Consider the following 15,598-nt stretch of genomic DNA (forward strand, 5'->3'; position numbering starts at 1 on the left):
TTAGTACACAATAAAATGAACCATTTGCTAGCTTTTATAATATTTTTAGTCCCCAATTCATAATTGGCAACCTGAAAAAAAAATTAAAACCTTGCATTTTAGGTTACAGCATCAGACAGTTTTGAAAAAGACAATAGCAGCATGCAGGTATAACTTGGCTTTCTGAAGAATTAAGGTCTTTGCACGTAACTTGTGATCACTGCAAATGATAAACAACTGAAAAGTAATTGCTACAAAACAGCCAAGACCATTTTACGTATGTAGAAGAACAAGTTGCTTCTTTGTGTGTCTGTTAATAATATACAGGGGAAACAATCAATAAATGCTCCACAGAATAAAATTTGGATCTGTATCAAAAACACATGAACTGTTGACAACCTTACAGCCTTTTAAAATAATCTAGGTATCTTATTGTTGGGCTTCATTTGAAAAAAGCAAGCTGTTTGCCAAGCCATTCAGAAGCATTCTTTTTTTAAAAAAAAAAACCCAAACAAACGCATATTCTTTTCTAAACAGGCTATAGAACCATTTTTTTAAAAGCAGTAATTTATTAAAACGTGGTACACCATAATTTTGCCATTTTTCTGCAATAAGAGTGGCAAATGATTCAAGGGGGGGGGGGAATGAAATATATTTCCCTGTCAGTTCAATAGATCAGAGATTTACAGCTTCTTGACTCGGACAGGAAAAACTCAGCATGCATAAAAATGAATTGCAAATCAGTTAATTGTAGAGATGCAAAACTAAAAGCATCTCAGCGGTTCAGTAAAATAAATTCCGCTGAACAGATTAGGAGGGAGCAATTCTCCATTTACGTCCAGAGGTTACTACCGTAGTTAGGAAAAACCAAGAGAGGACCTGGTATATTTCAAAAAGTGCTTCAAATCAGTTTACAATGATTTAGTTCACTTCAGTAGCCTCAGTTTTAATGGTCGAGTTAATTACATCTACACTGCTTAGACAAACAGATTAGGGTGCCTTGGTAAGATAGGACCAAATGTCTTGTTCAGATGACAGGAGAGAGCAAGTCAAAGTTGGATATTCCTCACTGAACGAAGGAAGACACAATGCATTTGTGGGTATATTTTTTAACCAGATTGCAGCTAGTGATTTTATCGTTATAGACACCAAAGAAAGCGTGTAGCTCTGCATCATGTGAAGAACAGATGTTCTTCAGATGGTGCAGCTGTTGAATAACAGATAATTCAAGATATTGCACCCGCTTAAAAAGAAAAAAAACTTTTAAGGAATTAACGAGTTTGAATTAACACCCAATGAGGGCCAAATTAAAACTTCAGTTATACATAACAAAATATAACAGCTTAACAGTATTTCGGGGTGGGGGGGAGCAGATTTAATAGCAAATCTCTCTGCACTTCAGTACAAATCCAGCTCAATAACCTAATGTATGCTTATGTCTTCAGAAAAAGAAAAACTCCAGGTGAATTAAAAATAGGCACAGCACCATTTAGCAAGGAATTAGCCACTGACAGTTTATGGAAAGCAGAGATACTCGCAGGGAGAGAAGACCAGGAATTCTCCTAAATTAGTTGTGTCTCACACAGATTGAGTGAAGTATTGATTCTGGACTGAAGCCCGCAGCAGCCTCCTGATCACAGCACCTGTGCAAATATTGTACAGCATGAATGCTCTTGCGCCTCTGCATACGTTTCATACCTCCAGTGGATAATTGGAAGGTGGGAAGGAATGAGACTAAAAAGGCAGGAGGAGATGGGCAAACTTGAGAGGCCCTTCATTTTCAGCGGGTGAGAAACAGAACTCATTTAAGCAGCAAAACGCACATCGCTGAAGATGTTGCTCTCTTTTATAATCTCCCCCAATCAAATGCAATCAGCTCAAATTTGATGTGGGAATTCACTCTAAGCACTTGGTATTTTCCAGGCTCGCTGCTAAAATGTGCGTCCTCCTTTTCCTATGTGTTTGGAGCCTGAAACCTTGGCCACGGCACATCCATTTCACTAGGTTTATTGTGAATTCATTTATCTATCTCTGTGGAAAGGGCAACTATCCCTCTAAAAGTGCATGCAAGGATCTGGGGCGGAGCGGCATCAACGCTCTTGAGCATAAGGAAGGTAGCAAGCTCTGAGGTTTTGGGTGGAATAATGTGTCTCCAAAAACATCACCTACACAACCAATTGTTGTTGTTTTTAAATGGGCGGGGCGGGCTGCAGTTATGTGCTCAAGATGCATTGATTCTAAACATTTCATAATGTTCCAGCCGCCAACCACAGAGCATTCACATGACGAAGCAAAACAAATGCATTCCGACAGCAAGCGTTAAGAAACAAAACCATAATCTGAAAAAGCCCATGCACCATATGTAAATTTGGGGCTATAGAAGAATATGAGAATGACTCTTATTTTTAATGTGTTAAAAAACTTATAAACAGCTTAGCTGATTTGCTGTCAATGGAAATATATAGCTTCCCCCCTCCCTCTCTTTTCAGAACATTTATCAGCACTTGGCAACTCTGGACTAACCTGACATGCAAGATGATCAAAATGGATTATGTAATCTTTTCCATTTATTCCTATTGATTTTAGTCATGATAAAATTCATCCGTGTGGGCTGGGGACATGGCGCCTGAAGAGCTTTGGGTTGAATGAAACAAAATAAATAAATAAGTCCATCCTGGTAATGATTTGTGGGCTGTTGCCATTTTCTGATCTCACGGTGTGGGGAGGGGAGAGAAAAAGGAGGGGGGAAGCCCTTCATGGTAGCAATGAAAATATATTCTACTGTATTCCAACACAGAAATCTACCGTTAATAACTCATGACAAGCTTCTTTGGATTTTAACTCCTAATTTGCCCAACCAGATACACAGAGTTAAGGCCAGTAATTTATATTTTCCCTTAAAACTGGAGGTTTAAGAAGTCTCTGTTTTAAACTTTTAACCACTGGGGGAGGCAGGGCGGGGGGGCGCAAGAGAAGGGAGGGTATAGTTCAAGACTAATCAACTTTATTTCCGTAACTGCCGGTAACATCAAAATGCCAGCGAGTGGACCATTTTAATCAGTTTTATTGATTCATGTGTTCAGTTCTTATTCAGTTAAAAACAAGGCACATTAAATACATCCTCTTATTGCTCTATAAATGCATGCAGCTCATTCTGTATATCAAAAGTAATAAATAATGACAATAAAACACAGAGACAGTTATAAAAATGACAACCCAGCCTCAAACACAGTATTTAACAGTCCAATCCTGAACAATAACCCGTCACAATACATAAAAGTGCCAGATGGAAAAACATGCGGCAAAGTATATATGTATATGTATGCATATAGGTACGTGTGCATACACACATACACACACACACACACACACACACACACACACACCAAACCAAACCAAACCAAACCACAGGCCTGCTTTGCTGTTAATTGTTTTGGCTTTCTTTTTGGAACACTGTGGCATTATACAGAATTATTATCTAGGAAAAGTAAAAACCCTGCATGTACTTTCTATTTCCCGCACATGACCACCTTCCAAATTTACAACAACAAAAAATCCAGAACGTTGTGACCATCAAGTAATTCTCCGCCTATCGTTTGACTGAATCAAGCAAGTATGGTGCGCATAACTTTTTGCTTCCTGTTCAAAGCAGTGGCGCACATGTGACTCTTGCGTCGCAAAGCGAAAGACATTCAGAGAGATCCAATCCCAAATGGGGGAACCTGCATACTCTAAAACTACGGAAGAAAGGAAAAGAATCTTTGCTACACAAGCATGCTCACGGTGTGAACGTGTTGGTAGCAAGTGGTGAGGAGAGTAGTGCCTGCGCTAGGTGAAAGAGCTATGGAAGCAAGGAATGGAACCACACCAAGGAGTCCCACCGACGTCTGTAGGGAAGGGCCATTCATGAGCATAGCGGTGCGCATGAAGGTCACCCCACCATAATCAAGGTTCTGGGGAAGTTCTCACAAGTGTTGTGCTGTATGTGCAGACCTTGGGGGGGAAAGCACATGACATCAGATCCAAATCTACATGGTGCTGCCTGCTCCTTGCTCCTGTGTTGTTGGAAACAGGAGCTCATGATGCCCCGACAGGGCTAAAGTTATTGGCATAACTAGGCATTGCTGGAAATCCTGTGTTGCCTTCTGCTAATGGGCACATAAAGGTTTATGAGAGGTTGTCTTAAGTAACATGGCTTGGATACCCATTGCTCTTCAGTGCTAAAAGCCCTGCAGCTAAGCTAACTTTGGTGCGGATGAATGGTTAGAGAAAGAGAAAGAGAACATGTTAGCAGATGTTCTTTTGTCTGAAGGTGTGAAATTTTAAAATGCTACTTTGATTGGCCCACAAACATTGGCACACACACCCTTGTAGGGGTACAAATAGAGAAAATACAGGTGGTCATTTCCCCACATTCTGCAATATGTGGAAAAGCAAGTTTTCAGTTAATCGTTGGTGCTGATTTTTCATGTCCCCCCAAACTAGATGCACATACACATAATATAAGGGGATGAAAACATATATGAAAAAACCAACCCAATGTGTGTTGGTTGTGTGGAGGGGAAGCAGCCAACAGTACAAAATAACCCTTTGTGCTCAGAGACAGACGTCTCAAATGTCCAAATATACACAAGGCTTTAGTCACATGTTTGAATTCTATCTGAAATGCTCAGGGTCTAAAAGCAAGACAAATCTGTTTCTTCTCCATTTCCTTCCTGCTACTGCCAACATATAAAACAGAAGGTCTAAGGGACCTTGATCATAGCAAAAAGAAGGGGAAATGTCTGAATGGAACTTCACGGCAGGCTTTTGAGAACGTTGCCCTCGAATATATTTTACTAGATTGTGGCTCTTTGCCTTCATTTTGAGAATGAAAAAAAAAATATTCTACATGCAAAAAACGTGAATGCATCCTTCTAAAAGTTAGTTGCTGGGTTACTTTTAATACACTTGCAGCTATTCCTAGCAGTAAAGGCCCTCTACACCTTCAAAAAGTGCATATAAAGTGTTTTTGCCAGGGGAGAGGTTTAGGGGTGGCATTGTGGGACTATTAAGATAGTTCCATGGTCCATTAGAAGGATCCTGCAGTATATGCCACTACTGAAAAGCCCTGTGCACAGAAACCCTTCTTACATCTACATGCTATTAAGGGCAAATTCCTACATTTTGTTCCCTGGGATGCCCTCTTTGCATCACTCAAGGGATAAAACTAACAACAATAAATAATGATAATAAGAGTAATAATGATGATGGTGCCGTTAAAATAGTGCAGAACTTTCCCATGTCAATTCTTACAGGTGTATCCTTTAAACAAAAAACTGGCAAGAGGGTAAAAGCCTTTGGAGATAAGAGATATCAAAATAAAGGCCCACCTGATGTCAACTTTTCTCTTTGCTGCATACCATCCCTTCATTTTGCAGACAGCAAAAAGAAAGCTTCCAAGTGACCTAAGTGGCATAATCCCGCTTAATTGGAAGGATTTTAGGCAAAAGATAAATAAAAACCCATGCTTCAAAAGCGTGCCCAAAATCCAACAGGCTACCTTAATAATAATTAAATGAAACCCAGCTCCATGTTTCTCTAGCAAAACATGCTGAGATGCTAGAATAGTTTCAGGTTGTGCTTTGTTTTGTGCATTCTCCATAAATGAACAATAAATTGAGATACTGGCATTAAAAACACTATAGAAATATCACAAGAAACCCAACTATATATGCACCACAAACTTTACCACTTGCTATAGAAGAAATAACAGGGATGAAACTTCCATCCATAATGTTGTGTTTTCCCATGGTGGCATAATAGGCACCATTTAAATAATGATCATAAAAATCTTGTGGTGTGCTTCTCAACTTATGCTTGTCTTAAAGTGGTTTCAGAAATTCACCTGTAAATCACAGGTGCAGGACATAATTAAGTAAGCCCCACTAGTTTCAATGAGACTTAAAATATGTTGAACTCAATATGTCCTCCAACCTGGACACAATGATCATGGCAATTATCAGGACATACATTTATATTTTGTGCAATATTCAATGGAAAATACAGATGTGAGAACTCTTATATTCTCCCCAACAACAAATCACTCCATTTTTTTTAAAATGACACGCATGCTTTAATAGCTTTGCAATATCAGTAGTAGTAATAATAATACAATCATCCCCAAAGTTCTAGGCAACAAGATGAATATTTAGCACACCACACTTCTCCTAAAAGAAAAGGAAAAAAGCAATCCAGAAGTTTAATAAACAAGCCGACGTATAAGACACTAAAGGCATTCTGGCACCTTCCACTTCTGCCAGATCAAAGCAGCAAGATAGGAGAAGAGAGCCAGAGGCCACCTTACTAAGGTAGAAAAAGGATTTTTCTTATTCCAGTTCAGGTGGCACAATGAAACTGCACCTGGATCTCCTGCCATGGGCCCCAAGGGCAGCCAAGGTATAGTGCAGATCCCCCCAGGAGTTGCCCAGAAAAAGGCACTGGGGGCACAGTTCCCTCACTCCAAATGCATGTCCACCACTGATTCTGCAGAAAGCAGAAACATATACCCAGTTAAGGAGGCCAAAAGTCAAAATGGTAGTAGAACTTTAAGGACTGCAATAGTAGACTGTTAAGTTAGCAGACTGCAACAGTGTTTTTTTCCGTATGGTTGCTCAATGCCAGACAGATCAAGCAGAGGAAGCAGGACACATCTGAAAGCACTGGAATGTTTTTCAGCAGCAACACGAGATCCACCATTTTGCAGCCGAGGGTTCCCAAAACTCACAGACCGCCACCACTCCGATCTACTGAAATCCTATCGCGCTGGTGGATGTTCTCTTCTGCAGCTTTCATAAGTACAGCTAGACGGCTTCCAGAGACAAATCCTTTCTGAATAGCAGTCATGAGCTAAAACAAACAAACAAACAAACAAACACCAGGATTGAGAAGACTCATTCATTTAGAAATGTAGTTTTTTTTAAAAAAAAAATTATGTCTTAACACACGAGCAAACGTTAACACATTACAAAACTCTGTGGTGAAGTAGAGCCAGACTTCACTCTCAAAATCCAGAAGTGGAAGACCACTGAGAAGCACTGCTCTTGTGTCACTACCCTCCACACCTCAGAAGATGAGCACAGCATCTTCAATATTACCACTGATGGGCATGCTCTCATTAATAGTGTTCCGATTCCATGTTGTTGCTACTCCAATGAGAAAGCCAACAGAACAATTGTAAAACTGCTCTTCCTGCCCTATTTGTTATGCTGGGCTTGCATCACACAATTATCAAGCTGACAGCAAATGCTACAAGCCACACTCTCGTTTTACTTCTCTGACTTTTTTTCCTTTAGGGCCAAAGCAGAGATGAATGAACAATGTGCAAGGCATTATTTGGCCAATTTTCCTTTCTCTGAGCAATCAGAAATTCCTCCAGGATATTCATATCTCTCTCTGTGTATGTGTGTGTGTGTGCGCATGCAGATATCTATATGTAAATATATATGTCTCTATATAGATATAGATATAGATAGATATAGGTATATATAGATATGAATATTTCTGGCTTTGATGTTAACTCATTGGACTGCCTAAGCAAAAACAATCAAGTATTCATTGGAGCCCTTCTGGCTACTTGAGAAAAGCCATGATGTTTAAGCAGGTTAAAGCATCTGGAAGACTAGACTAACACGAATGGATCCAACAGCAACAGTAACAACATCACTCATGAGCATGGTACTTTCAAAGAATAGAAGGATATGTCCCTGCCCTGGAGATTTAAAAATCTAGAAAACAGGTATCAAAGAAGATAACAGAAGTAGGCCACTCATCATCCTATTTATTCAAAGAATCAACATGTGTATCTAATAAATGAAAAGATCCACTCCTTCGGAGGAGCAGAAGTTCTCCTTTTTACCCGCCTGCTTGTGATGACAATACCCACGTAGGTCAATGCCAACTGAGGAATACATGCAGTGTGAAATCACCTGTCCCAAAGTGTTTGTATATGAAAAGCACCCCTTACCTACAAAGATAGCACACCAGGGAGGTGGCTAGACAAAAAGCCTTCTGCCTGACATAGAGGCAATGTCAAACGAGAGATCCCCTACTCTGTATTCTAAACTGGTATAGTCCTGAATTATGAATATTTTTCCAAAAATGCAACCAGATCTTGTTTTTTACGGGCTCTGGGTGGCAGGAGAGGAACTGGTATAGAACAATATGAATTACCGTAAACATTGCATTTTATATTTTAAATAGGCATTATTAGTTTTATTGGATTGTTTGGTATTATTATCTGCCCCAAGTACTTGGGATAAGGTAAGTTGGAAATTTAAATGAAAAATGCAAATCTGTGTTAAATGGTTTTAAGCATTCACCCCTAAATATCTGAAGTGTGCAAAGCACAATAAAGCTGGTCCCTTTAAAAGAATAATAATCACAAATAACATACAGCAGGATAAGCTATTTCATCTTAACATGATCACTGACAAACAAGCCAAATTTCAAACAAATACAATCATGAAATCAAAGTGCTACCAATACAGAATAAGACCTTTAAAATCTAAAATTAAATCCTGTTAATTTCGGAGCCTGAGAATAAATGAGAAAGGGGAAACTGTAATGTTAGTGGGAGTGGGGAGTAGATTTTCTTTTTAAAAAAGAACGCCTTAACGTGATTTACATTATAGGCAAATTTTCTATTTTAAACCTCTGTATAAATAAATTTACTCACATAACTTATTCTATTATGTGTGGAAGGGGGGGGGGAGAATATACACATACACACACAAATATATATAATATGCTAGACTCAACCTGTGAAAATTTCCACATTTAGATTCAACAGTGCTCTTATCTGCAACCCATCCTGAGAGAGACAATTACCATTTTCCTTTGCCTTGATCTTGTTTGTTTAACTTGACACAGTGAAGAAAGGGCTGACATTGACCAAAATCCCCAGCATTAATTTATCTCATGTTCTGCATTCATCATTGCCACTGCGCAGGAAGGACCTGGCAGTCATTTGAAAAACCTGACCAAGGAAGGCTCTACAAAAACAAACCTGGCTGGCAATGGAAAACAAATAAGCTGCTGCTTGTATGAAAGGAGTCAAATGCATGCCTAGACGCATTTCAGAAGCCTCTTTAGAGCTTGTGTATTTTGCAGCATTGGAATTAAAGACACATGTTCCCACGTTCCACCTTCTGCACCCCACCCACAAAACCTCAGACCAATTTTCTCCCCTCTGGTTTTATAGGATAAGGGAGCAATTCACAGGCCAATTGATATGCAAGTGGCCGAGTTCAAACATCAAGGCAAACACACAACATGGCAGTCAAGAACGCGCTTGAGGCTCGTGTTAGCCAATTTCTTCTCCACCTCCTGTGTGCTGATACTCTCTTCCACTTCCTGATTCGTGGCAACATCTAGAACTGCCACGATGTATAGAACTCGGCAAAACTCCGGTTACCGCTAACTATGCTTCCTAGCAAGAATGAGAACAGACTTCAACAACGGAGGTTCCGATTCTGCTTGCAGGCAGGCTATGGATACTTCTAACTACAACAGGGGAGGGAATTGGCCATGTGAAGGAAGGAGGGGGCCATGCGCGCAAGCTCCTCCCTTCACACATCAAACCCCAAGGGTGGATCTGGCTAAGGGAAAGGCTATACCGTGTGCTAAAGGATTCATCAAGCAAATAAACGTGCAGCAAGATGAACGCTGGTTGAGAGATTGCAGTGATTTACTTGCCGTTGTCTGGAGCAATACACTACCCCCACCCCATCTGAAGCTGCCTCTCATACCTTGCTGTTAAGTCTGGGTGGGTGGGTGCCCCCCCCTTTAAAATGAATACATGGGAGAGGGGGAGAGAGAGAGAGAGAATTGAAGGATGGAGTGCACAAATTTTAACAATGCAGGTGTGCTTCGAAACTGAATGTGGCATGAATGTGATCCTGGAGTAATCCACGTGTCAAGCAGATGTCGAATTAATTACAGTCGAATAGCACAAATTTGGTATTTTTACCATAGGAAGGGGGTATGTAGTTTTGCTTCTCCCCTCTTTTTGAATTTCAGTTTTTAAATATGTTTAATAGCTGGACCAAAAAAAGAATGCTTGTGTTTGAAAAAGGAAAACCCGTCTGTCCAACCATTGGCAACTATGTAGCAAACATCCTTCCAACTTGCATTTAAATGGCTTACAAAATGACAGATACAGCTAGCCTCTGAAAAGAGCAAAAATAAATAAATCTGGATTTATTTTCAGCATTGGACCACTAAGAAGAAAACATGTCCTGGGCCACTGGCCCTTATATTGGACAATGTGAGCAGCACTGTGCTGATTCACCACTAGACTAAGTGCCATCTAACATGTTGCCCATGCGCAAAATAAATTGACATCCTGTAAATTATTAATTTTTAAAAATCAGGAGAAGTATGAAATTACTATTTAATCAGTCTCCATACAAGTCAGTGTTATGAGCATGGAAAGGACAAACTTTGAGCATGAAAATTTGCCTGCTGAGATTTAAGCCAAGTCTACTAGAATTGGTTAAGTCAGGAAGTAGGCTGGAGATCATTTTTTTAAAAGGCAGAAACTGCAGGGGTGAGTAGGAAGAAAAGGTAACTATTAAATGCTTTTCAGAGACCTTGACTTCAAGGCCTACCTGCCTCCACTAGGTGACAGCCAGATCATAGGCTAAAATTGCATTCTGGGAGTCTTCCACTTCACTGCACTGCTTCTCTGTCACTCTCCATGGTAATCAAGCAGTGGCAGCAGTGGATTACGAGGCCAGCCTCAGAGGAGGAAAGCAGCTAGTATAGTCGTACCTTGGATCCCGAACGTCTTGGTACCCGTCCATTTTGGCTCCCAAATGCCACAACCCCGGAAGTGAGTGTTCCGGTTTGCGAACGTTCTTTGGAACCTGAATGTCCAACGGGGCTTCCGTGGCTTCCAATTGACTGCAGGAGCTTCCTGCAGCCAATCGGAAGCCATGTCTTGGTTTCTGAGCGTTCTGGAAGCCGAATGGACTTCTGGAGCCCACAAAGATGGCAGACAAAGAAGCCAGCGGAGCTGAGGTGCTGCTACAGCCTGTTTTGGCTACCCCCGCCCTCAAGCTCGCTTGGGCTGCCTGTCCACCCCTTCTTGCCATGCTACACTTTGCATATACTATAAAATATAAAAGATAGGTATAAAAAACAATCACGCATTTAAAAGGAACCAACTCACCTGCAAAAACTCATTGATTTCAACCTGCCCATTCTTGTTCAAATCCACTTCATTCAAAATCTCGTGGAGCGCTCTTTCATTAATTTGAAAGTTGATGCTCTATAAAAGTTTATGAAAGAAAAAACCAACAATCCTGGATTAATAAAACACTATTAATAGAATGTCAGGCAATTTTGATAGTATTTTTTAAGGTAAGTAAAATGTTACCTCCAACACACGCTGCACATCCACTATGGTAATAAAGCCTTTGCCATCTTTATCAAACATGTGGAATCTCTTTTTATATCTGCAAAATTGGATAATTCAGGAAACAGCTATAAAATGCCAAACAGCAAAAGCAGTTTTATAAAGAAGCCAAACCTAAATCTATGGGATGTTCTCCTCCTTCCTTGCAAAAACTCCACCACCAGACAGTGCCACAGTTATTGTCACCAACACTACACAACTTTCCTCATTTTAATGCCATAACATACCACTTTCTACCATACTAAGTGCTGCCAGGATTCAGTCGTTTTGGGAAAGGATAGTAGAGTATGTGCTCTCAATAGTAGAGCACATACTTTTGCACACAAGCACACAGACTGGGTCCCTGGCATCTCCAGTTAAATAATCTTGGTAGCAGAAGTGGGGAAAATGTCTGCCTAAAGCAGGGATGAGAAACATCTGTGGCTCTCCAGATGTTGATAGACTACAAGTCCTATCATCCCTGACTGCTGGCTGGAGCTGATGGGAAGTGGGAACCCAACAATATCTGGAGGGTCATACAGGTTCCTCATCCCTGGCCTGAAAGCTCAGGAGAGCCACTGAAAGTTAGCATAGTGTGTGTGTGTGTGTTAATGGACCAGATGAATTAATCATCTGAGTACACAAGGCAGTGTCATACACATACCCAGCAGATGTTGAGCCAAGACAGAGATATAATTATGCCCAATGCTCTCAGCTGATCAGGGAATGTCAAACAGTCACTCAAGGCAACCTAATGGCATCCGTCTGTCTCGAGAGACAATGGAGTACTCTGGGGGTGAGATCAAGCCGAAGTGACCTCCCCTAGGCACAAGTCTGGCAATGTATATGGAGGTCCTGGGCTGCCCAGATGACAAGACCTCCCTCTCAGCCTCGCTGATGTAGTCCAAAGGAAAGCAGAGCAATATGTTTGGCAGCAGGAGTTGCCAGGAGGAGGCGCATATGATGACATCCAACCATCTTAGGGACTCCACTCCTGATTTATGTAGGGCTTACTCTTTAGTCTTCCTTCTCCCAAAGATATCCCACAAGGCATTGGTGGTTTGGGATCGGAGTTTTCCTTCTCCTAGATGGGAAACCTTCCCATTGCCAAGGTTGCCAAGCCCCACCTGCCCATCATTTCCCTCTAAAGCTCATGCAGAAACCGCCTTCTTGACCACTGGACCCACTATGGGTCTCAGAGCCTGTCTTCGCATGGAGGAGGGAAGGCCAGTCAAAACCATTTCCAAGAGTGGAACATGCTTACAGCTTCTAGGAGCCACAGGTGAGAGCTGAGTGCAGGGTGAGGACAAAAGGTGGACAAAGTACCCCAGAAGGAGCATGATGTATCCCCCGAGGTCCTACCCATGCCCTCAAGCCAGCCTCAAATGTGGCAAATAAACACAAAGAGAGATCGGGTACAGTGGCAGCAAAATTAAATAAAAGGATCTGCCATCTTAGCCTGGCTTGCACAGCTGGGGGTTTTGTTCTTAACACTCTCCACCTACCCACTGCAGTTCTATCTAGACCCCTGAGAATAGCAACTACTAGCGTGCACAATGTATTTACCTCTCAATATCTGCTGGGGACAAAGTGATTTCACTGCGATCCGTCAGTTGCTCTGATCGTGCCTTGTAGCCCATTTCGTAGTACAAAAACTTCTTCGCCTCTGCAAGCTGCTCCTATACAGCGAGAGAGCAGCACACAGTGTCTCAACTCTAGGGTAACAGCAAATATTTACATTCCGAATTCCTTCTTTGCTGTAATGTTTTACTGGCTCCTTTCACTTAATTATAATTGCTGGTCCTTAGAGGAATATCAGCAGTTGATGACCAAAAAGTGCTTAAAGGTGAACAAGGTAATTAAGATTAGGCAGCATTTCATGCTTCAGCTACATCACTGGTTTGGTTGTACAAGTGTTGATTATCAAGCGATAATTACTCCGGGAGACGTGCAATGTAAAGATTTTAAAGGCTCTAACGTGCCCTCAATCCACACATGCAACTAGCAGCGATGTCAGCAAGACTTGTGCTTGCAGACAGAAAGGGACAAGAGATGGCCTTTAAATTTAATGCTGGTATCTTATAGCTACAATAAATACATTAAATGGCGAGACACAGGCTTTAATGCATCCAAATTTTGAGGGCTTCTGGCATTTGCTGTGATTACTCTCTTCAGACAGCAGGACAACGAGGCAGCCCCTAGTTGGGAATCTTCAAATCCCCTCTTCCATTCCAAAACTTCATTTTGCACTGTTTTCTGCTCCTTGCTGGTCTGCTCCTGTATTCAATGTGCCTGACCACTTTCAGTGTTTTCCAGGCTCCGCTCCTTTGAGGAAGTAGGGACTTACAGATGAAACCAGCTATCCTGCTTTGACAAAATAATGTTTTCCATAGTAAGTTAGCTTCAAAAGGCCTGAAAACAAGATACTGGAACTCCTTGAGCACATGCAGTACATCTACTGGGGGCAGCAGGAAAGGGGAAAGCACATTTATGAAATACATTCTATTTTCCAGTGCAAACTACATGCACCACAGGAAGGCCATGGGGGCAGGAATCGGCCTGCCCTCAGTAACAGGTCTAAGTTGTTATGGCAAGAGCTGCAGTACTCACCAAGTGGATTGAGGGTTGTCATGTTGTTTAGCTCCTCTCTCTCCACCATGGCTTTGGGGGAAAGGGAACTCTGGGGAGATGGTGAGTACCTCCAAATGTTACAGCAGGGAGGGTGATCAGTCCCCAAAGGGAGGCTATTTTTAGCAGCATCGCTTGAGTAAACGTAGCATATGGTTTGAGCCCAACCAAAATAGGGTGTGTGCGCCCATGTGTGTCTCTGCATGTGTGTATGCACACACACACACACACACCTCCAAGGAGTTCAAGGAAGTACACATGTCTCTTCCACCATTTATCTCCCAACAACCCCGCAAGGAGGGTCTGGCTGAAAGAAAGCAGCAGGCGTTTGGCACCCAGTGAGCGTCTTAGCTTAGTGGGGATTTGAACCTCCACAGGCCAACAACTCTAACAACCCTGACAAAAACAACATCCAAAGCAACTATGGCTCATTCACCGATGCCCATGGGGAAGGATCTTGCCATCCTTCTGCTGTGAACCTAGAGGCCCGCCCTTATACCTTTTTCTTCTGTTCGCTCCATTTGAGCTTCTTCCCCATTATCTCAATTATCTTTGGCAAGGCTTCTTCGGCAGCCTGCACGTTCAGGAAGGCCAGGCGTGTGCGGCGAGCAATCACATCCACCGCAGTGCAGGCATACTCTTGGATTGCATACTCAATCTACAGTATTTGGACAGAGACACAGAGAGAGAGCACTCAAAGATCTGTTTCAGTTCGATAGCCTGACTCTGGACAGAGAGATTACAATACTAAAAAGAAAAGGGAAAGAGGGAATGTAATGTATACAGACTGTGATTCAAGATGGAGTTACCCACCATCGCCCTGATTCGAAAGCATACATTCTGGGCTACTGAGATGAACTTTTGTTACACTACAATGGTCCTCTGTCCGTTTGTTTTCTCGGATTAAAAAGAGGTGCATTTGGTATCGCATTTGATCAAAACACATTTCACCCAGAAATTCAGAGGTTATACTTCACGTTCTCTTGGGCAGGGAAGGAGAGATTCATCCATAGGTATAAATATTCTTTAGAGAACTGCAATCCCTTCCTAACTTAGTAGATCTTCCACCATCGGCACTTTACAAGGTACTCTTTGCACACTGCTACATGCCCTGAGCCTGTTCCTCCTAATAATCCCAGGATCCTAATAGGATTGCCAGCGTTTTGACTGGCCACTGCAGCCGTGCCTTTGACAGCAACTTGATGTGCAGACACACAAGCAGGTAATGCATGCTTACCTCACTTCAGTGTAAAACCTGTCCTGCTTTACATCCTTTCTAGCTCATATGTGTGCACATAATTCCACCTGCTGTTTGCTTCTCCCTAAGCATACCACCCTTTTCAGTTCCTACCGGCAGCCCTGTTCTGCTTTTCCCCCTATGGGGAATGGGAAGGACAATTTGAGTTACCTGGATAACAGCAAGCATTTATAACGCCTTAGAATGTTAAAACCACTTTGCCCATAATAACGACAACCCTGTAAGGTAGATCAGTATTTATCACGCTGATGTCGCAGATGGAGACTGTATCCAAGGCTGAGAGATATTGGCTTGCC

General features: G+C 41.8%; 1 protein-coding gene across 4 annotated transcripts in view; it reads right to left on the bottom strand.

Moving 5' to 3' along the window:
- Window positions 1-3,026: 3,026 nt before the first annotated feature.
- GPD2 (glycerol-3-phosphate dehydrogenase 2) overlaps window positions 3,027-15,598 on the bottom strand; it is an 85,051-nt gene continuing 72,479 nt past the window's right edge. For all 4 annotated transcript variants that reach the window (XM_035131806.3, XM_035131815.3, XM_088661199.1 and 1 more), the window contains 5 exons: window positions 14,544-14,702; window positions 12,983-13,095; window positions 11,399-11,477; window positions 11,192-11,290; window positions 3,027-6,867 (listed from right to left, as the gene is read on the bottom strand). In XM_035131806.3, coding sequence (XP_034987697.1) covers window positions 6,742-6,867; window positions 11,192-11,290; window positions 11,399-11,477; window positions 12,983-13,095; window positions 14,544-14,702 — 576 coding nt within the window. In that variant the 3' untranslated portion in view covers window positions 3,027-6,741. The remainder of the gene's footprint in view (window positions 6,868-11,191; window positions 11,291-11,398; window positions 11,478-12,982; window positions 13,096-14,543; window positions 14,703-15,598) is intronic.

The sequence above is a fragment of the Zootoca vivipara genome, chromosome 1, assembly GCF_965207765.1.
Source record: "Zootoca vivipara chromosome 1, rZooViv2.hap1.1, whole genome shotgun sequence".
In the NCBI taxonomy this organism is placed as follows: domain Eukaryota; kingdom Metazoa; phylum Chordata; class Lepidosauria; order Squamata; family Lacertidae; genus Zootoca; species Zootoca vivipara.